Genomic DNA, 22,838 nt, shown 5'->3' with positions numbered 1-22,838 from the left:
TTATAATAGCACAAGGAAGAAATGTAAATAATTATGTACTGAATTGGTACGTAATCTATGATAAAAAAAATGTATTCAATTTTTATTCCATGATAAAATTGCTGAAACCCGTATCCATCGATCAACCAGTTCCCATGAAAAGGTCCACAAACTCTGAAATGAAAATAATGTCTGAATATCAATTAACGTGTCGGGGTACATCGAAATGGTTCTATTTGAGTCCATTAGGAAAATTACGCAGAATGGACAAGTTCTTGGCAATATCAGATTTTCCCGTCTATCAATTTTTATTGTATTTGACTTTATATATCTACTTAATAAGAGTAATCGGGGTTAAACTATTAGTTTTTATTTATTTATTATAATTCATTACTGTTTTCTGTACATCCTTTAAGCTCAAGTATGAGTAGACTGTAAACAAAACACATACAATTTCCCAAGTACAGTATTTTTACATAAGCATTATTTTTAACCATCAAAGAAAGGCTACTTGCAACGTACCCTCCACTTGAATTTTGCCGTCGCCATTTGTATCCGCTATTTTAAAGAACTCTTCTTCTTCTTCCGGTGTAAATTCTTCCCCATATCTTCTCAGTGCTTTGGCAAGTTGTGCTTTGTTAAGATAACCATTGTTCTTAGTATCAAACTTTCTAAAGGCTTTTTCAAACTGTTTCCTCTCATGTTCCTTGGCCAACATTTTAGTTTTCATAGTTTCAAAGAATTCCTTATATCCCATATAACCATCGCCTAAAATACATAAATGATGGAACTAAAAGTCGTTAGTTCATATATAAGAAATTCTTATACCCCATATAGCCATCGCTTAATATATATAAATGGTTGAGCTTTAAGTAAGTCGTCAATTCATATACATGAATTCATTATACCCCAAAGCTGACCCGTGTTTATGTTCGTATGAAGCAGAATTTATTCAAAAACTTCTGCATGAGAAGAAGAAAGCACTTGCCGTGGTCTTCAACTCGACATTCAGATATATCGACGACGTTTTTTTCTAATTAACAATAGTTATTTCCATTTATATGTCGACTTAATTTATCCCAGTCAACTTGAAATAAGACACAAAGTCTGCCATATCTGCTTCATATTTGGATGTTTTACTGTAAAGATGACAAAGGTCAACTAACAACTAAACTGTATGACAAACGAGATGATTTCAACTTTTCCATCGTCAACTTTATTTATGTAGTAATTTTCCGCTATCACCTGCATATGGCGTTTATGTCTCCCAACTTATTCGCTATTGAAGTGCATGCTCTGAGTACGATAAGTTTTTAAACCGACGAAGGCTACTCACACATAAGTTGATGTTACATGGATATCAACATCCTCATTTAAAGTCAGCAATCCGTAAATTCTATGGTCGTTATAATGACCTTATAAGTAAATATCACCTATCACTAGGTCTTTTTTGGCTGACTTGTTCCCTACCAATTGTTAGACCAGTGTTTTTTTTTTTTTTGTTTGTTTGTTTTTTTGTTTTTTTTATCAAATTTGACTACGGAATAATCCGTCTATTCGGTCAATACATAGGGCTCACGGCGGGTGTGTCCGGACAACAGGGTATACTTACTCCTCCTAGGCACCTGATCCCACCCCTGGAATTTCCAGGGGTCCTTGTTTATGCCCTGTTCACAGATTTGTTTTGTTTGAAGTTTTTATGAGATCGATCACATTCGTTATCCTCACCCTTTTACATTCATACATAAATGATAGAACCAAAATATCATCAATTCAAATACATTTGACCATCGCCTAAAACATATAAAGATAGAACTGAAAGTCATCAATTCATATACACTTGGCCATCGCCTAAGTCATATAAGAGAAATACCGACATCTCCCTTACTTCCCGTATCTCGGCAGTTTTCCCGGGACCAGTTATTGCACCTATATATAGTTAAAAATCGGAACAATTAAGTATATGTGTATAATAAAACGGGTAGTGTTTTAACTACTTTGTAAATGATAATTTCTCCTGTCTTATTTTCTGTAATCACTTACAATGGAATTAAATAAGGACAATAGAAGAAAATACTATATAATACCTTAGACGGATTAGGAAACACGTTTGTTATGCGTCAGTGATTATACATGTATACATGCGATGTGTTCACTTGGGGGAAAAGTTACGTTTTATAGCATGAAAAAATCTAACCTCATACGCGTACCTGTATAAATCCGTGCAAAGACAACAAGTTACTAGGTGATGCGCATATATATAGTGCCTTGTATTAAAAGTGTACATTTATGTGTTTGTAAGAGAGAGAGAGAGAGAGAGAGAGAGAGAGAGAGAGAGAGAACAAATGACAATAAATAAGCATTATTTTCCAACGTTACAGAAATCAACCATTTAAAATCAGAAAATGGGTGTCGCTACTTCGGAAAATGTATTATTTTGAAAGTAAATGTTTGAGTTGGAGAGGTAGAGGGGGTCTAAGCTCAATTCATCGAATAAAATGTCCGTTTTCATTTCATTTGACTAAATACATGAAATACAAATTTCCATATACTACATTCCTTAAAAAAGTGAAATGAGGCAATACTTGCATGTGCAATAGGGCGGGAAACACCCCCCCCCCATATTGTATCTAGTGAAAGAAAAAGTAACTAATTCATAAAGTAGGAAGGGTAGGTCCTTATATATATATATAGGCCAGGTTTAATTTTTCGCAGAATATAGTATTTCGAACAAGTATTTCTAAGCCATTACGAGGAATTATCACCTCTGACAATATCGAATAGAATATTAATCAATAGCCATCCCTTAAGTGACATATATGAGAATGTTTTTGCAACTAAAACTCGTGCACATTTCATTCAAAATATTTATTTTTTACAAATCAAAATGCATTGCAAGTCAGCTGAATAGAAATTGACCTAAGTTACCCCTGTGCACATGAATGCTGTGTCGGTGAGTAAATTTCAGACACGTAGTGTCAGCCAAATTTTGTTACATGTACAATGTAATATGATAATGTATGAAGAAAATATTATGCTGAAAAAATGTTGGAACCCCCCCCCCCCCGCCACACATACACATGAAAGAGGACTTTAGTGTTTAAACAATTCCTTCCCCGTTTTTCTTTGTCAGATTTTTCGGGTAAGTTGAATTTTTCTTTTCTGCCCCCCCCCCCCGTCCTACTTTTAAAAACGCAAATAATATATATTTCTGGTTTGACTAATGAAAAATGATGCAATAAATCTGCAGCATTTACGATTTTTACCAGAGAGAATTTATGACTTTATTAAAAAAATGAAAAAGTATCAGTAGAAACTAACATATCATGCAATGAAAACTCGTCTGTTCGGTTCATATGCCTGTGTGTGTAGGCACATTTGAAGCAGGCCTTGACAACTCAGTGAAGATCGCCATTTGATACGTCATCCAAATAGATACTGTCTACCATATGAATGCTCGTTTATTTCTTTGTAGTGATATATATATATATATATATATATATATATATATAAGGACCTACCCTTCCTACTTTATGAATTAGTTACTTTTTCTTTCATTTTCTTTCACTAGATACAATATGGGGGGGGGGTGTTTCCCGCCCTATTGCACACATGCAAGTATTGCCTCATTTCACTTTTTTAAGGAATGTAGTATATGGAAATTTGTATTTCATGTATTTAGTCAAATGAAATGAAAACGGACATTTTATTCGATGAATTGAGCTTAGACCCCCTCTACCTCTCCAACTCAAACATTTACTTTCAAAATAATACATTTTCCGAAGTAGCGACACCCATTTTCTGATTTTAAATGGTTGATTTCTGTAACGTTGGAAAACAATGCTTATTTATTGTCATTTGTTCTCTCTCTCCTCTCTCTCTCTCTCTCTCTCTCTCTCTCTCTCTCTCTCTCTCTCTTACAAACATATAAATGTACACTTTTAATACAAGGCACTATATATATGCGCATCACCTAGTAACTTGTTGTCTTTGCACGGATTTATACAGGTAAGAGGGTTGTCCGTTAAGTTCGTGGACAAGCTAAAATTTAAATAAAAGTTGCGTCATAGATATTTATCATTAGTATATTTATAATCCTTTATTATGTGTGAGTTACAAAATGAAAAATTTTATTCAATTTTAAGTGTATAATTACAATCATGACTTCATTATTAGACTTGGGATGGTGACACGGAGCACAACAAAGTTTGAATTAAAAAGTTATTTATCACTTTATACATTTCATTTGTATTTTGTAAAATTCCGCGGAAATTTGGATGGCTTTTACATTAAAATGTTGACAAAAGTTATAATGTCAAACCTGTAAAATTTGAACGTTCAAAGTTTCGAAATGGCAGAGAAATCGAGGTCAGAGTTTATTAAGACAGGATCGTCATTGTTCGAAAAAGGGACGTTTAGGGAAAAGGTGGAGCAGAGAGTATTGATATAATTTTGTGTAGACATCGGAAAAACACCAACAGAGACCCATAAATTCCTTAAACAGTCGGGAAATCATGGTAAAGTAATCTATTCTTTAGTGCTAAAGTGGCACAGAAGATTTTCAGACGGAAGAGACGTTTACTGGATGACATGCGTGAAGGAAGACCATCTTTCCGAGATTGTAGTGCTGTCAAAAATGAAGTTCGTAACGTGACTTTGCCATATTTCCGTACATACAGTCGTTTTACGCGGACAGAGGTTTGATGATTTGCAGGATCTGAGACTGCTTAATATTATAATTTCACGTATGAAATTAAACCAGAACAGTTTGTGCACATTTTTGATGACTGGTTGAAGCGACATAAGAAATGTGTTGAGTTTAACGGTGACTACGTTGAGAAAACTTAAATGTATTTAGCTTTTGACGTCGAGTAACGTCAAGGATTTTCATTTTAGTGGTCCGGGTATGAGTATGTATCTTTTTTGTATCTGATAAAATATAATTATTTGTGCTTCGTTTGTGATTAAAACTTGCAAATTAATAAATTGAAACCTGAATTTAATGAAAATAATAATTTCATATATTTTATCAATGTTTGTCAGTAATTATCAATGTTGTCCACGAACTTTACGGACAACTCTCGTATGAGGTTAGATTTTTTCATGCTATAAAACGTAACTTTTCCCCCAAGTGAACACATCGCACACTAGTATATACATATAATCACTGACGCATAACAAACGTGTTTCCTAATCCGTCTAAGGTATTATATAGTATTTTCTTCTATTATCCTTATTTAATTCCATTGTAAGTGATTACAGAAAATTAGACAGGAGAAATTATCATTTACAAAGTAGTTAAAACACTACCCGTTTTATTATACACATATACTTAATTGTTCCGATTTTTAACTATATATAGGTGCAATAACTGGTCCCGGGAAAACTACCGAGATACGGGAAGTAAGGGCGAGCTACGTTCGTTCGTAAGATGTCGGTATTTCTCTAAAGAGAGCTGTAAAGTCTTACCATTCTTGTCCGTTTCCGACATCCATGAATTGACTTCTTCTCGAGTTGGACTGATACCCAGTAGCTGTGCCCCTCTTAAAATTTCCCCAGCACTCAGTTTGTTATCCCCATTCGTGTCGATAGATCTGTAAACTCTGCGTATTTCTAGATGATGCATAAAGGAAGAATAAAACAGAATATTCGTTTATTGCTAGCTATATCAGAGTCTTTTTTAATTATGTTTTGTTTTTCTTTTGATGAGCTTGATTACTGTTAGTTATCTTCAGATTTCATTTTAAATATTATTTTTTTATCATTTGAAGATAGTAACGGAGTTTGTTTTAATCATCGATCTTTTTCCTGTTTCGTGATGATATCACAAAATATAATAATAAAAAAAAAAAAAAAAAAAAATAGACAGTGTAGTAATTCGATGGAATAAAAGATACAGTTACTTCAAAATAATTTCTTCAATATGCAAATAAAAAAAACATTTTTAGCTATTTGTTCACTTTTTAGCTCACCTGAGCTGAAAGCTCAAGTGAGCTTTTCTGATCACATTTTGTCTGTAGTCCGTCTGTCTGTCTGTCTGTCTGTCCGTCTGTCCGTCTGTCCGTCCGTCTGTAAACTTTTCACATTTCCATCTTCTTCTCCAGAACCACTGGGCCAATTTCAACCAAACTTGCCACAAAGCATCATTGGGTAAAGAGGATTCAAATTTGTTCAAATTAAGGGCCACGCCCTTTTCCAAGGGGAGATAATAAAGAATTAGTGAAAAATTGATGATATCTTTTAAAAATCTTCTTCTCAAGAACCACTGGACAAGAAAACATAAAACTTATGTGGAATCATCTTCAGGTAGTGTAGATTTAATTTTGTTCAAATCATGACCCCCGAGATTAAGGCGGGCCCACAATGGACCATCAAAGTTTTACATAAGAATATATAGGAAAAAAATCTTTAAAAATCTTATTCTCAAAAACAGCAAAGCTATGATTAGTCATATTGATACGGAAGCATCATCAGGTGTTGTAGATTGAAATTTGTTCAAATCATGACCCCTGGGGATAGGGTGGGGCCACGTTGGGCATCAAAGTTTTACATAGGACATAAAGGGGGAAAACTTTTAAAATCTTCCTCTGCTGAACAGTAGCATTATTATGAGTTTTACTATATGTGGAACCATCCTCAGCCAGTGTAGATTTAAGTTTGTTCAATTTATGGCCCCAGGGTTAGGGTTGGGCCACAATAATGAATAATAATTAAATGAATTAAAGCTTTACATAGGAATAATTTTTAACTTTAGGCCACAAAAAATGCTTAAAAAAACAAGTAAATATGACATTGATTGATGTCTTCTTAATTAATGTATTTGAAAAAAAAAAGAACGATAAATTAATCCGTAAGTTACAAATATATTAATATATATATGAAGAATATTATATTTGGATCGGGTTCGATATTTCGAATATGAAAACGAGGTTCTTTGTTACACGCCATATTGAAGAAAAACAAAGGAGTTAATTTGCCATATATATTGTCTACTTAAGTTGGGTTTAATAGAGTTGATTTCACAAGGTAATGTTATCCGATTATTGATGAAAGAAAAATGCACTGTCTGTTCTTTTAATTCTTTTACGAGATAATCATGGAGAGGAAGTAGATATTACCGAGCTCGGATTCAGACTACGCAAAAGTACGTAATGATCTGGGACGGAAAGAAAATCTGAAATCGATGGGAATAAAATTAAAATATTGCAGTTGAATAAAATATAGATATTTTTCTTTTTTATTTCATAAATTTTTCGATGTAGTTTTAGAAACAGTTTTTCAGCCAATCGAAATCCAGACAATAATATGCTGACGGAGAGAGGTGCAGATACACAGCGTGAGCGTGTAAAACGCGTTTACAGAGATAAATTTAAGAAAGTGTTTTCAGAGATAAAACAAAGACAGACATGCCATACATTGTTTTCTAGATAAATTTTCACATGAGAGAATGGGTTTACTACTGTGTTTTCTTCGAAAGCATCTGGAAGGGTGGATATTGTATTTATTTTGGAGTTAGACTATACTGTTTTTGCATACTCTGGGGTCAACAAAATATTATAGAAACAAGTGCCTCTAATAGTACCTAGTTGTAGTGAGTTAGGTTTATTTTTCAAAGTTCATCTGTGGAGATGTAGCTAAGTAATGTACAAATTATGCCTGGGAATACACATGAATGGCATGGCCTGTCAAGGAAACATGAAATGTATTTGTCTTGCTTGTCTATACTGAAGTAAAAGTGGAGACAAGGAATTTAAGATTTTTTTCAGTTTTGGAATGCAGCAGTTGTTGTACAGCAAACCTATCCCCTTAAAGAAGGAGAGGTTTATATGCTTTAATTTGCAAAACAGTAGTTTCAGAATATGATGCTTGTGCAGGGATTAATCTAGGTTTTTTGGGGAAACTACCCTTTCTGAAGAAACTGGGAAAATCAGCCGGGGGTCTGGGGGGCCCAATTGAATTTCAGCATTTTAATGACCATTTAGAGTGCATAAAATAGCAAAGTAAAACCATATTTCCCATTTTAGAAAAAAGTTTACTTCAAATTTCCAGTTCTTATGAAGGGAAAAAAATCATTAGAGCTTTTTATTATTGTAAGGGAAATTTTTTACTCAACAAAAGGGGAAAAAGGGATATTCAGGGGAAAATTTCTCTTGGGGAAAAATACCTAACATCGGTAATAAATATGCCCTAGATTAATCCCTGTTGTGAAACTCTCAGTTTAATAAAGAAGATGAATAAACTTAAAAGTGTTTTGTGTGTTTTTTTTTTAAAATTTGCATTTTAGATAATGTTTAAACACAATTGCATGCATGTTTAAAGAAAGTTTAAGCCTGCTGAAATCAGGCATCCAGTGTCCTTTACACACTCCAATATGGAGTACAGTGTGCACAAAACACTAGCACAATGCCCAAAAACGAGTAAAAATTTGGTTGAGCAGGGCTAGTAGAATGCAGGTCAGCAATAGACCGATTGGACTAGTATAATTTTCAATTGCATTTATCTATTACCTTCCCAGTATTTTAAATGATTGTCAAAAAAAAGATTTTTATGCCCCCGGATCGAAAGATCCCTGGAGTATATTGTTTTTGTCCTGTCTGTCTGTCTGTTGTCAACTTTAACCTTGCCCATGACTTTTGATTGGTTGGAGCTATGACTTTCACATTTCACATGTGTATTCATCATATTTGACCTTGACCTTGGAGTTTGACCCACTTTTGCAAAATTTTATGAAACTTTAACCTTGGCCATAACTTCTGAACAGTTGGTGCTTGGGGGTTTCAAACTTCACATGTGTATTCTTTGTGACAAGGTCTTCCTTTGGGTACAAACAACTTTGACCTTGACCTTGGAGTTTGACCTACTTTTGAAAAACTTTTACCTTGGCCATAACTTTTGAACAGTTGGTGCATGGGGTTTCAAACTTCACATGTGTATTCCTTGTGACAAGACCTTCCTCTGGGTATCAACCTCTTTGATTCTTTGACCTTGACCTAGGAGTTTGACCTACTTTTGAAAAACTTTAACCTTGGCCATAACTTCTGAATTGTTCGAGCTAGGGCTTTCATACTTCACATATATAATCCCTGTGACAAGACCTTCCTTTGGATACCAACCACTTTGACCTTGACCTTGACATTTTACTTTTTTAAAACTTTAACAGTCGCCATAACTTTTGAACTGTTGCAGCTAGGGCTTTCAAATTTCACAGGTATATTCCTTGAGACAAGACTTTTCTTTGGGTACCAACATTTTTTATGTTTTGGCCTGGATTTTGACTTGCATTTGAGAAACTTTAACCTTTGCCATAAGCTGCCATACGGGGGCATCAGTGTTTCGCAAACACTTCTTATTTTCCTTATTGAAATTTTTGACTTCTATCTTTGTGTCCTTATTTTTTTATTTACAATCTCCATATGGTGAACTATTATTACAGTGTGATAGATATTTTATATTAAAAGAGAATCTTCATGTACACAATTTAAAAAATAAGCAGTCAAATCTTTATATCCATATTGGCATTTTTTATTTGCTTCACTACATACATTTAATGATTCTGCAAATCCGGGGAAGGGGGAGGGGGTTCGACCCCCCAATCTGACAATCTTTCTCTTTTTTCCTTAAGTGGGGGACACAAAGAACTGCGAACGATAGTATTGTTCTCCCGCCTACCTCCAAGTCAATTTTCAAAAGTTAACACATATGAATGATTTTTCATATCTATATAGGTATTAATATGAATTAGCATAAAACATTACTTCTTTGGGAAAAAAAGAGAGATAACTCTATAATTTTGATGAAAGTTGTGTTTTTCACCATAGAAATCAACGGAAAACGGAAAATATTTTTAAAACATCCCCCCTGGTATTAAAATTATCAGTCAATTACCATTGAACCCTTCCTTGCATTCAACACAGATTTTATGGCCAAATTGCCATTAGTGTTGAATTAAATGGGTGTAAAATGTAGGTGGGAATCGAGAGTTAGCGTGCGTAGTTCTTCTCTGAATTAGCTTGTTAGAGATTTGATTAAGCATCGAATGAAGGTGGGTGACCCCTATTAAAGAGGCCTGAGCATAGTTGCATTGTTTACAATTTTAAATGTCTATTTTCATTCAAAAAATAACTTCAGTTTAATGATGAATATTTTAAGAATTAAATAACAACAACATTCTTAATCACTTGTGTTTGTAAACGGGAAAGGAGCTCTATGCTCTAGCAACATATATATCATGAGATTATTTAGAAAATATAAGATTCAAGTCTGTTTTCCAGCCCCTTTAATTTTTGGGTCTGAAAGGGTCATTTGTTAAACACTGCAATATAGAAAAATTATGGCTCTTTACTTGAGATATCAAGAATTTATACAGAGACTCTCTGTCAATGACAGATCTAGAAAAAGTAAGTTTTCATTTAAAAGAAAATTGCACTATGTTTTCATGTATTCATAGAGTTCTCTCTCTCTCTCTCTGTCTCTCTCTCTCTCCATTGCTATAAATGATGATGACCCTAGTGACATTTTTGGAACAACTTGGTACACTGTTTCTCCTTATGAATTGAGTAGATGACCCCTGTTAATTTTATGGTTAAAAGGTATAGGAAGAATTGTCAGCTTAGTCTCTTGAGAATCATTTGCTTCACAGACATCAGCTTTTGTTCACTGTTACCCCCTAAGAAGTAAATTATCTTTAATGATATTGAAGTCTGATAGAGATCAATCTTAGTAAAATGTTTGTCCCTCACTAGTCAATATTCTTGAAAGTTGTTTTGATATTTCCACATTTTTTTTTGGGGGGGGGGGGGGGGGGGAGTTACATGTATATGTTACCCAAGCAATTTTTTTAATTTGCTTTGCTTTTCCAGAAATTTTAAATTTTCCTTGCGGATTTTTTTTTTTAAATTGTGAACCCACCAGTATTTTTTATAAACAATGTGATTTCTTCATCTTAAATAAAACATGATCAAAAAATTAATTGTTACCATTTAAAAGGAGTATTATAAATAATAATTTTCTTTCTTTAATCTCTGAAATGTTGTTTTGTAGATGCCACGTAGGAAGTACTGGAAGAAGAGTACGGCCAAGAAAGAGCTACAGACTGACGAGACTGAGGAGACTGGCCTCATGAAAAACAGTAAAACAATGTCTGACCTGGACTTGACTGAGGAGACTGGCCTCTTTAAAAACAGTAAAACAATGTCTGACATTAGAATGACTGAGGAGACTGGCCTCGTTAAAAACAGTAAAACTAATGTTGACCCTGAGGAGCCTGCCCTCAGGTTACAAAAAAACAGGAAAACCAAAGAAAGTTGTGAAACAAATTTGTGCAATGAACTTTGTGAGAAAGATTTGCTCAATGAACTCTGTGAAAATCTGCTCAATGAATCTGCTGAAATGATTTTGCAAAATAGTACTGTTGAAAAAAGTTTAGCAAGCAAAATTTCTACCTCTGAATCTTCACAGTATACAAGTGGCAATGTTGGAGATAAAACCTTTCAGAATGATTACAAAGGTAATGAGGTATGTACCAAAAAAATAGTATTTGGGTCATTCCATCAAGGGGACATTAGATTTTCAACGTTCTCGAGAGGTAGTCAATGTACTTGCAATGCTCTTACTATGCTGATTAAATGTTATGAAGGATGTTCATTTACTTCAGAATTCATGGATAGAACTTTGATATCAGGAGACCAAATTTATGGAAGGACTGTTAGAAGTTTGCAACAAAGAGGAAAGTTTCTCAACAAACTTTTAAACTTCGATGAATTACCAATAAATGTATCATTGGGAGAGAATCATCATGTTATTAAAAAATTTGAAACCATTTGGGGATTGGTTGTCTCTGAGGAACAAAATGGGCAAGTTAAAACATTGCATTTGGCTTTAGAAGAGGCATTTCAAATTTCAAGATATTTATTGATAATGATGGGAGCCATTTGTTCTGCTATGTATAAAGGGTCAAACAATGAGTATTACTTCTTTGACTCGCATTCACATGATGGTGTTGGCATGTCTTCGTGTGATGGTAAATCTATATTAGTGCTTAACAGGAGTATTGATGACCTAGTGTCTTTTATGTACAATATGTATAACAGCATGCATATTGATCTTGAAATGCAGTTTGAAATTTTACCCATCTCAATCACTACTTTGTATCATAGCTTCCCAGAAAATGATCCATTGCAGAGAAAGTTTTACAGAATGGATGAAAAGCTAACAGCAGAGATAAATTTAAAATCCCAAATTGAAACCAGGAAAACATATATGAGAGAATACATGAAGAAAAAGAGACAGAATGAAGAATTCAAACATGTTGAAAGAAACAAAGATGTTAAGGCCAAACAAATTAAAAGACAAGATTGTGATACAAAAAAGAAAGAAAATGAAAGGGAAACAACTGCAAGAAAAATGAAAAGACAAAAAGTAGAAATAAAAGGGAAAGAAAATGAAAGGGAAACAACTGCAAGAAAGTTGAAAAGGCAAAATGTAGAAGTGAGAGGAAAAGAAAAAGAACTGGATAAAGCTGCGAGGAAGTTGAAAAGACAAAATTATCAAGTTCTTGAGAAAGAAAATGAAAGAGAAACAACTGCTAGAAAGTTGAAAAGGCAAAATGTAGAAGTAAGAGGAAAAGAAAGAGAATTTGATAAAGCTGCCAGGAAGTTGAAGAGACAAAATCATGAAGTTAAAGAGAAAGAAAATGAAAGAGAAACAACTGCAAGAAGGTTGAAAAGGCAAAATGTTGAAGTGAGAGGAAAAGAAAAAGAATTGGATAAAGCTGCAAGAAAGTTGAAAAGGCAAAATGTTGAAGAGAGAGAAAAAGAAAAAGAATTGGATAAAGCTGCAAGGAAGTTGAAAAGGCAAAATGTTGAAGTGAGAGGAAAAGAAAAAGAATTGGATAAAGCTGCAAGGAAGTTGAAAAGGCAAGATGTTGAAGTGAGAGGAAAAGAAAAAGAATTGGATAAAGCTGCAAGGAAGTTGAAAAGAAAGAATGTTGAAGTAAAAGAAAAAGAAAGAATAAAGGATAAGTCTGCAAGGAAGTTGAAAAGATTAAGTAATGAAGTAAAACAAAAAGAAAATAATATAAATAGAATTTCAAAACAAAAATATAGGGAAAACCCTTTTGTTCTTGAAAAGCAACGATTAAAAATACAAGCTAGAAGAAATGACTCTTCTTATAGACAATATGAAAGATTGAGCAATAGACAAAGGAAACAAGATAAAAGAATAAATGAAGAATATTGTAACAAAGAAAATGAAAGAAATAGACAAAGGCAGTTTGGAAACCACTTACAGGATTGCATCCAAAAATTTCATGAAAAGATTAAACATGGTCCAGTTTTTCTATGCTCATGTTGTCATCAAACATGGTTTAAAGAAAGCGTTTTAAAAGTGGAAAACACAAATTTGGATGACACAAGTAAAACCAGATATCTTACTGGTATTATTTCTGTTGGAAATGCAGAATGGATTTGCAATACTTGTTATTCATCAGTAAGAGAAAGAAAAATCCCCAAATTATCTGTTTTAAATGGAATGACATGGCCACCTAAGCCAAAAGAATTAGATTTGTATCCATTGGAAGAAAGATTGATATCACTTAGGATACCCTTCATGCAAATTAGAGAGTTGCCAAGAGGTGGACAATATTCTGTGAAAGGAAATATTGTGAATGTTCCAGTGGATATTCAACCTACTGTAAACAGCTTGCCTAGAAAGATGGATGAAAATATCACAGTTCCTGTGAAGTTAAAGAAAAGGTTGTCTTACCAAAAGTGTGATTATCATGAAAATGTACGACCAACAAAAGTATTGATGGCATTACATTGGCTTTTAAACAACAGTGACTACTATAAGAATGCAAACATCAATGTTGACGATAGTTGGTTTCAAGAAATCACATCTTCAGCAAATGAAATCGTTCAAGAATTCGTGCAAACACAGATGAGAAGAGATCAAGATAATGATAATCTTGAGACAGATGATGATGATGATGATAAATTCTGTGAAGTAGATGGAGTTGGTATGGATGGTAATTGTGATACTCTGTTAGATGACGTTTCTCGAGACATGAATCAGATATACACCTTTGCTCCAGGAGAGGGACAACGTCCCCTTAGTTTATATCAAGATCAGTCTGCAGAATATTTATCATTTCCAACAATATTTTGTGGAAAGGGAAGATTACAAGATGATGAAAGACAAGTTCGTGTTTCTTATGCAGATATAGCTAAGTGGGAATTGAGAAGTGTTGATAGACGTGCTGCCCAATCTGTTCCAAATTTGTTTTTCAAGTTGAAAAAAATACAAATGAAGCAAGTTACAGATAAATGCAATCTGGCACTTAGGAAATGCAAAACCAGAGGAAAATCCATGACAGCAAATGAAATGAAAAATCCCGAAAATGTGAATAATCTTGTTAGACACAATGAAGGTTTCTTTGTGTTCAGGCAGTTACGAAATTCACCTGCATATCTTGAGACTAGAAAAAAAGATGTATTTGCTATGATCAGACAATTAGGATTACCAACATGGTTTATGTCACTATCTGCAGCGGATACAAGATGGAATGATCTCATCAGAGCACTTGGAGTGTTAAATGATGGAAAGGAATACACTGATGAACAAATTGACAGCATGACATGGTTTGAAAAATCAAAATTAGTTCAAAAGGATCCTATTACATGCACTAGGTACTTTGATCACAGGTTCCGTTTGTTTATGAATTCAGTGTTGAGGAGTGACCACCATCCAATTGGTGTTGTAAAAGACTTCTTTTATAGAATTGAATTTCAGCAGAGAGGATCACCACATGTTCATATGATTGTTTGGATAGAAAATGCACCAAAATATCATGAAAATAATGAACAGGAGATAGTGAATTATGTAGATAATTACTTGAAATGTGAAAAGAATGAAGAGGATGATTTGACAGGCTTACAAGTACACAAACATTCACAAACATGTAAAAAGAGAGGTAAAGCTGTATGCAGATTTGGTTTTCCCCTTCCTCCTCTTGAAAAGACTTTGATTTTGGAGCCACTAGAGTGTGATGTTGACAAATACAAGAAAATGTATGATGATATTCAAAAACAGCTAAATGATATGAAAAATGGATGTGATTTGTCTTACAAGGAACTTCTGAGCACAGTATTAAAGATTTCTGAGGAAGATTACATTAAATGTATTAGAAGTTCACTGAGAGGTCCAAAGGTTTTTCTAAAGAGAAAGCCATGTGATATGAGGGTAAACTCATACAACAGTGTTGTTCTTGATGCTTGGAAAGCTAACATTGATATTCAGTTTATTTTGGACCCATATGCATGTGCAATGTATATTGTTTCTTATATAAGTAAATCTCAAAGAGGGATGAGTGATTTACTTAACAGAGCTGCAAAGGAAGCCAGAGAAGGAAATCTTGACATAAAAAGACAGGTACGCCACATTGGAAACCATTTTCTCAACAGTGTAGAAGTTGGAGCACAGGAAGCAGCATATTTAGTATTACAAATGCCAATGACCAAGGCATCAAGAGATGTTGTTTTTATCAACACAAGCCCATCAGATAATCGAGTAATTCTCATCAAAACAGATGCTGAATTGGAAAAGTTAACACCAAATTCTACAGATGTTGAATGTAGCAATGTAATTAAGCGATATGCAAAACGCCCAAAACAGCTTGAAAACTGGTGTTTAGCTGATTATGTCTCACAACTAGATGTTGTATTCCCTAAAGATAATGAAAAAGAGTTAACTGCACATGAAGTGAATGATGATGATGATGATGATGATCAGGACAAAATGCTAGATGACGGAGATAATTCAAATCTTGATTTTAGTGAAAGTGATGCACTTCTTACTCTGAGAAATGGCATAAAGATCAGACGACGAAAAGTACCTAGGGTAATTAGATATGTTCGGTTTAATATCAAAACTGATCCAGAAAATTACTATAGAGAAAAACTAATGTTGTTTATGCCTTGGAGAAATGAATCTGTTGACCTAATATCAGGAACTGACACATTTGAGAGGTCGTTTTCTCTGAAGAGGTCCTTTCTTACACACAAGGTCAAGGAGTATGAATTTAATGCTGAACAGCTTGATGCAGCTTTGCAAATGGCAACTGAGGATTTTTCAGAAGCTTTTGATGAATTGGCACCAAATGCTCAACAAAGAGAAGCAGAAGATGAAAGTGAGGGATCTCTTGAATCTGAAAACTTTTTTCAGTTTAATCCTGATAGACCAGTTGAACAGAGACAGTATGATATAGGGTCAGATATTGGCATTCCATCTACAAGACAAATAACTGAAGAAAGTTCTGTAAGATTACCAGACAGTGAATACTTGAAAGTGTTAGGAAGTCTAAATGTAAAGCAACGAGAATTTTTCAATCACGTCTTGCAGTGGGTCAAAACAAAGACAGAACCTATTTATTCATTTTTATCTGGGGGTGCTGGTGTTGGCAAATCTGTTTTGATAAGAGCACTTTATCAAGCTCTGCACAGATATCTATGTTCCATAGAAGGTGAAAATCCAGACGACATAAGAATACTTCTTTGTGCTTATACTGGCAAGGCAGCATACAACATTGGAGGGGCAACTATAGCATCTGCTTTCCATCAAAAAATTAATCAAAGTCAACAAAGCTTGCACTGTGATGAATTGAATACTTTTCGTACGAAGTACCAAAACCTAAAATTGATCATCATTGATGAGATATCGATGGTTGGCAATAGGTCATTAGCACTCATTGATAGTCGTTTGCAACTTCTTACAGGCATCAAGAAACCATTTGGTGGCATTAGCATCATAGCTGTTGGCGATTTCTTTCAACTTAAACCTGTGATGGACCGTTGGATCTTTCAGGATTTGAATCATGATGCTCAAGCTCTTGCAAACAATCTTTGGAAGGAGCATTTCTGTATTTTTGAGTTGGATGAAATAATGCGCCAGAAAGATGATCTTGAGTTTGCTCAACTTCTCAATCGTCTTCGCTACAATGCAATGACAGCAGAAGATATGAATGTAATACACAGATGCATGATAACGGAAACAAGTGACAATTATCCACACCATGCTCCTCATCTCTTTACACAGAATTCTAAAGTAGATGCATACAACAATCAGTTGATTGAAAAACTTGAAGGAGAAAAGATCACAGTGAATTCAGTGGATTCTGTTATTAAGGATTATTCAAAGGAACTTAAGGAAAAGCTGCTCAGATCTCTATATAAAGCTGATGATGTTAGCAAAACTGCCAATTTGATGCAAAAATTGACTCTTGCTGTTGGGATGATATACGATATCTCAGTCAATGTCGATGTATCTGATGGTTTAACAAATGGGTCATCATGTAAGGTAAAATTAATTGAAAGGAGAATGGAAGGCATATCAAGGCCAAGCATTGTTTGGGTAAAATTTTTTGACTCCGCTATTGGAAAAACAACTAGTAAGAAATACAAACATTTGTATCATGATGGAATTACGGGGGACTGGACACCAATTTTTGAAGTTCAGCGGTCTTTTGTATTGAATTACAATACTTTTCAGAGGATTCAATTCCCATTACGACCAGCTGCAGGGAAGACAGTTCATAAAGCCCAAGGTTGCACTGTAGATGAAATTGTAGTTGATTTGTCTCAGACTAAAGTAAGGAAAAATCCACATATTCACTATGTAGCACTAAGCCGGGTACGTTCAGTAGAACATCTTCACATCCTAAACTTCAATGAGCAGGCATTAGCTATGGATGAACAAGTGGTAGAGGAAATGGAAAGAATGAAAAAAGATGTACCACTACAACTTTGTTATGTCCCATTATATCAGGTTGACTTGTGTTCTTTCAAAATTGCTTTCAACAATTGTAGATCCCTTCATAAACACTTTCCACAAATTCAAAATGAACCAAATATTGCCGCATCAGATGTAGTTGGATTCTCAGAGACAAGATTAACTAGTGCAGATGTAGCTGAAAATTATCAACTACAGGGATACACTGCAGTATTTAACCATGAGGCTACAGCTAATCTGGATAGACGTCCGCATCATGGAACAGCTGTATATGTGAAAAATGTTTACAAAACAACCTGCATCTCAAAACTGAACAGTGGTTCTATGGAGTTCATCATGGTAAATGTACAGTTAAACCAAAGTAGAGATGCCCAAGTTGTAGTTATTTACAAATATCCATCTTGCTCTTTTGGGGATTTTAAACAACATGTGGAAATGCATATAAAACCCTTGATTGATGACCAGAAAGACTTGGTATTCTTAGGAGATTTTAATTTTGATTTGTTTACTGGGCATAAAGAATTTCTAACATTTATGGAAAAAGGTTTCAACTGTAAACAAATTGTGAGTAAGAGTACTCATGACTCTGGTTCTCAACTTGACTTGATTTTTACTAACATATCCCCATGTGAAACAGATGTGATTGAAGCATACTGGTCAGATCATAAAATGGTGTACTGTGCATTTGATAAGACTATGCGTTAAATACAATGGGGCACCAAAGTAAAACATTTCAGAGGGAGATGCTTAAGAATGCCCCCTCCCTCATCCCTTTGTTCCAGTGTTTTATTATGCCCCTCAAACAAAGTTTGAGGGGTATACTGGAATCAACATGTCCATCTGTCTGTGGCTTTGTCAATATCTGAAACTTTTTAAAAAAAATTTATGATAATGTCATGACAATTAAGAAAGGTAATTTGAGAAAAGATCAAGGTCACAGAGTTCAAATGTGTATAATTCTGACAGACAAAATTTTGGTTTTGGATTAAACAAGGTCAAACTTTGGCAAATGTTGCTCAGAGGAGAAGAGGAGGTCTGTCGTAATCTCATGCTATGATTGTATATATAAGGTCATTTTTCAATATGAAGGTAGAAACTATCATGACCCTCAGCAAATTGCAGTCATCTCAACAAGATTAAGGACATGGGATTTGCAGTATGATTTATGCAAGATTTCAGAGAAGCATGTCTCCACCTTACCTTGACGGGGGTATCAGTCCTATTTAGGCATCCAGTGTTAGTTGTAAGGCACCTTATAAAATATATATTATATTTTTTTATTATAACATAAAGCTTTGAAAATGTGAATTTTTTACTTAATCTTTGTTTGCATTATTATACAGTTGTTTTTGAGACATTTAAATTTTTAACCCGAGTGTCTTTTGCATATTTGTTTCTTATTGTGTTGATGTACATGTATATATGTTCACTTGGATAGGATTTCCTTTGTAAAAATTATTTTTTTTTTAGCTGCTTTTACAACAAGTTGTACTGAATTCTTAATGTAATCAAAGTAAGGTCATATTCATACAATACATGTAATTACATTTTCACCAATTACCAGTACATCTACTGTTGAAGTCTCAGCTTATTTTTAAGATATGTAAAATTTTGAACAACTCTTCATGTATATATAAATATATATATAACAAGGTATACTTTCGAATATAATGTTTGTAAATTTGTTGAGATTTTTCTTTATACTTCCATTATTGTTACATGTAATCCTGTATATTCATTTTGTAGTTCATTTTATAGGATATATCTTATCTATTCTGAATACATGTATATGTATTACAATTTATAGGGTTAGTGTCTTAAATTACAAAAAGTATTGATGTTTCAGAAGTCATGCTCCATCTGTCCCTTGTGACATTTGGATTATATTTTATACTGAAAACTGAATTTTTCTGTTGGGAGCTTTTCATTGTAATACCTTGTGATCTTTCTGCAATTGAAGGATATTCTTTCATAGACTACAGTGATTGTGATTCTTAGACCATGCTATTAGCTGTGAATCTGACTCTTTTGAAGCTACTGTATGTGATTTTGACACTCCAAGCAGTAATTGCCAGATATAATATACATATATTACTGAAATGAATATGTGGCACCTTATAGAATCTGGAAACCACCGAGTTGGATCTCTTCATTGACAGACTTGTAACTTTTGCTGAAATATTTTGAACATTTAATTGCATGGATATATGTGCCAGTCAATCTTCTAACTTGTTTGCTAGAAACGAATGATAAAACTAATACAAAATAGTAATTATAGTTAGATTTCGTCTTATTTGTATTGTGAACTTCTTTTAAAAATATGCCTCTTGAAAATAACCTTTGTGAATAACAATTTTAATGCTTACAGTTTAATAATTACATTATACAGTAGGTTTTTCATTGTGAAACCTCAGATATGATTCAAATGAATTCCACCTACCATGGATCATGTAGATTTTTGTGATTATCAAGTAATTAATGATGACTTTCTTTAAATCAACTTTGTGTACAAAATGTATAATTTACAAGTAAGTATGGAAAGAGGAGGTCAATGGCCAGCCCGTAAAGGGAGGTAAACCTACCTCTTTCTGAAAAATATTGGAAAAAATGCTCTCAAAAATGATAGCACATGATTTTACTACAATTAGATTTAAAAACTGAAGAAGAAAAAAAAGCTACCTTATTTTTTCAATAAGATTATTTGAGTCTGAGGTTCTGGTATTGCAATTATCTATCCAAAATAAACATCATTATTGTCATTTAATATTACACAATTTAAGGCAAATTTTTATGTATATAGTAAAACCTGAAATTAAGCTTCTTTCTTTCTCTAATTCTCATTCACTTCCACATAATCTTTCCCTTCTTTCGTTTTCGTAGGGAAAGGTTATCTATATTGAGTGATTATATTTCGTAAGACACACATGCATATTATGACTGAATTTTCATGTGAGCATACTCAAATTTTTCCATGCTGTTTACTTTTCATTTTTTATTTATTGTCATTTGCAATTTTTAAATTCATATTTAATTACAGTGATTACTATAAATACATGTTTTTGACCTATTACTTCAGATGTATATACATGAAAGTACATGTAGTTTAACAACAAATGAGTAATATATTTCAAATTATATTTACTAGTCTCAAATGTGTCAACATAATTTGATTTGTACCAGCTTGTCTAACATTTTATCTCCTATTTTTCCTAAAAAGTTGCATAGTGTTACATTCAGATTATCCTTAAGACTTGCATAAATTTCTTGTAAATGAATAAAGTTTTTGAACACAATCATAATTATGTGTTTTCCTTATTGACTGAAGGGAGTTAAATAACTGATCGAACTTCTTCAAGCAAAATATGTCTTGAAGAGTCTTAAGGTCATGAAAGAAATTATTGAATATGCATGTCCAAAGCCTTAAAACTTCTACATGTATGTATAAAGTACACATTTCATCACTAAAAATTATTATTATTGTGTGGATTTAATTTACTTGTGTCAGAACACATTTGGTCTAAATTTCGATGAAGCCAGGATATTAGGTCATATTTCATTTTAGCTGGGCCAAGATGACTCAGGTGAGCGATGTGGCCCATGGGCCTCTTGTTTATAACTAGCTTTTCAAAATGAAATATTTTATTACTTATATGTTACCTTTTTTCTCCGTTTCTGTTAAGTCTCGCTGCCCAATCGCTGCTAGGGCCTCGGGATCCATGCGTCCTTAAAATGAATATGTGTAGAGTTTAAACAACCATATAATATGACTGATTCTACAAACAAGTACTCAACAAGTTGTTCTTAAAAATACTAGGTTTTTCTTATTCATATCTATCTATATTTATTTTTAAAGACCAGGTTTTCTTAACAAACTGTTTGAATTCCCAAGGGCACAGATTTTGCTCTTTTATCAGTCGACCTGTTTATATATTGTGCAATTTTATCAGTCGACCTGTTTATATATTCATTTGAAGCAGAATTTATTCAAAAATTCTTATATTATGATAATAATAAGAAAAACTTTGCTGTCACATATGAAATGTTTTATTGAATAATATTCATTTTCATTCATCTGTATAAGTAGATATATCCCACTAAACTCGAAAAAAAGACACCAGACAGTAAGCCTTGTGTTTCGTATCTGGAAGTTTTTACTGACTATAGACGTAAACAGAAGGAGAAGCTTGCCCTGGGGCATCTGATCCCACCTCTTGTATATCAGGGATCCCTGTTGTTAATAGATTCCACGACACTGTTCTTTATTTTCACCTTTAAAAGAGCGAGAAAAATTGGAAACGTGAGAGAGATAACGAAATATCAACAATGCAAGACGTGAATATAGGTAGTGATTGTTCCTTCGCCAAGCGCCTGGCACTAGAAGTGAAAGTCACGTCTTTCGGATGAGACCTTTAAAACTGAGGTCCCGTTTCACGACAGGAGCTTTCACGATAAAGAACCCTCAAGGGTCAATGGCCCTGAATGTCGAGCATAGGTCTCAATTTGAAGCCCTTCACTGGTACATGGTGAATGACCAGTGAGTGAAATATTTTCTAATGGGACGTGAAACAATAGTCAATCAATCTCTAAGAAATAGAAACATTCTAGGGCAAGGAGAAATGTCCATGTAAAATACATGAAATATACAATTAAAAAGACATCCAATAAGCTTTAAAAGACTGTAGGGATCCTTCATAACAGAAAGAAGTCTAGGATTATCTATCATTGTTGAATATCGGAAAAAGACAGCAATTGTCCCTTTACGAAATCATCAAAAATATAAGTACAAATCACAAAATAACTCAACAGGGACTTAAACATTCTAATAGGATAGACCTTAGGATATTAACTTTTGTACTTTCTATCAATAAGGATTAAATTGTAGAAGAAATCTGATCCGTGATCCGGTCAGATTAACTGTTATAAAAGAAATCCTTATTCCTCAAAATTAGATAATAGCTATAGAAATCTATTCAACCATGTAACCTAATTAACCCGACACAGTGGATTATGGCGATTCGTACTTTTAAAAGATTTTAAACTTGAATTGATTTGCTAATAGTCAATTTATTTACTTTCAA

The 22,838-nt window shown here is 33.7% G+C and overlaps 1 protein-coding gene across 1 annotated transcript; it reads right to left on the bottom strand.

Moving 5' to 3' along the window:
• Positions 1–87: 87 nt before the first annotated feature.
• LOC133191374 (uncharacterized) lies at positions 88–21,479 on the bottom strand. Its single transcript, XM_061327130.1, has 4 exons — positions 21,418–21,479; positions 5,449–5,592; positions 502–747; positions 88–153 (listed from the first exon to the last, which is right to left on the bottom strand). Exons 1-4 carry the CDS (start codon positions 21,476–21,478, stop codon positions 122–124), a joined length of 483 nt encoding a protein of 160 aa, XP_061183114.1. The 5' UTR covers position 21,479; the 3' UTR covers positions 88–121.
• Positions 21,480–22,838: the final 1,359 nt, after the last annotated feature.

This window comes from Saccostrea echinata, unplaced genomic scaffold (assembly GCF_033153115.1).
Source record: "Saccostrea echinata isolate AGI-Se365-2 ecotype Australia unplaced genomic scaffold, CSIRO_AGI_Sech_v1 ptg000023l, whole genome shotgun sequence".
Lineage (NCBI taxonomy): Eukaryota > Metazoa > Mollusca > Bivalvia > Ostreida > Ostreidae > Saccostrea > Saccostrea echinata.
Note: the sequence above shows the minus strand (reverse complement) of the source record. Positions and strands in the feature narration are given on the sequence as shown.

What these genes read in the sequence shown, in the direction of transcription:
- LOC133191374 (XM_061327130.1), bottom strand. Translation starts at nt 21,478, where the DNA reads ATGGATCCCGAGGCCCTAGCAGCGATTGGGCAGCGAGACTTAACAGAA. An exon ending in AACAGAAACGGAGAAAAAAG is followed by an intron (nt 5,593 to 21,417) that starts GTAACATATAAG and finishes TGCATCATCTAG; the next exon opens with AAATACGCAGAGTTTACAGA. An exon ending in CGGCAAAATTCAAGTGGAGG is followed by an intron (nt 154 to 501) that starts GTACGTTGCAAG and finishes TTTTCATTTCAG; the next exon opens with AGTTTGTGGACCTTTTCATG.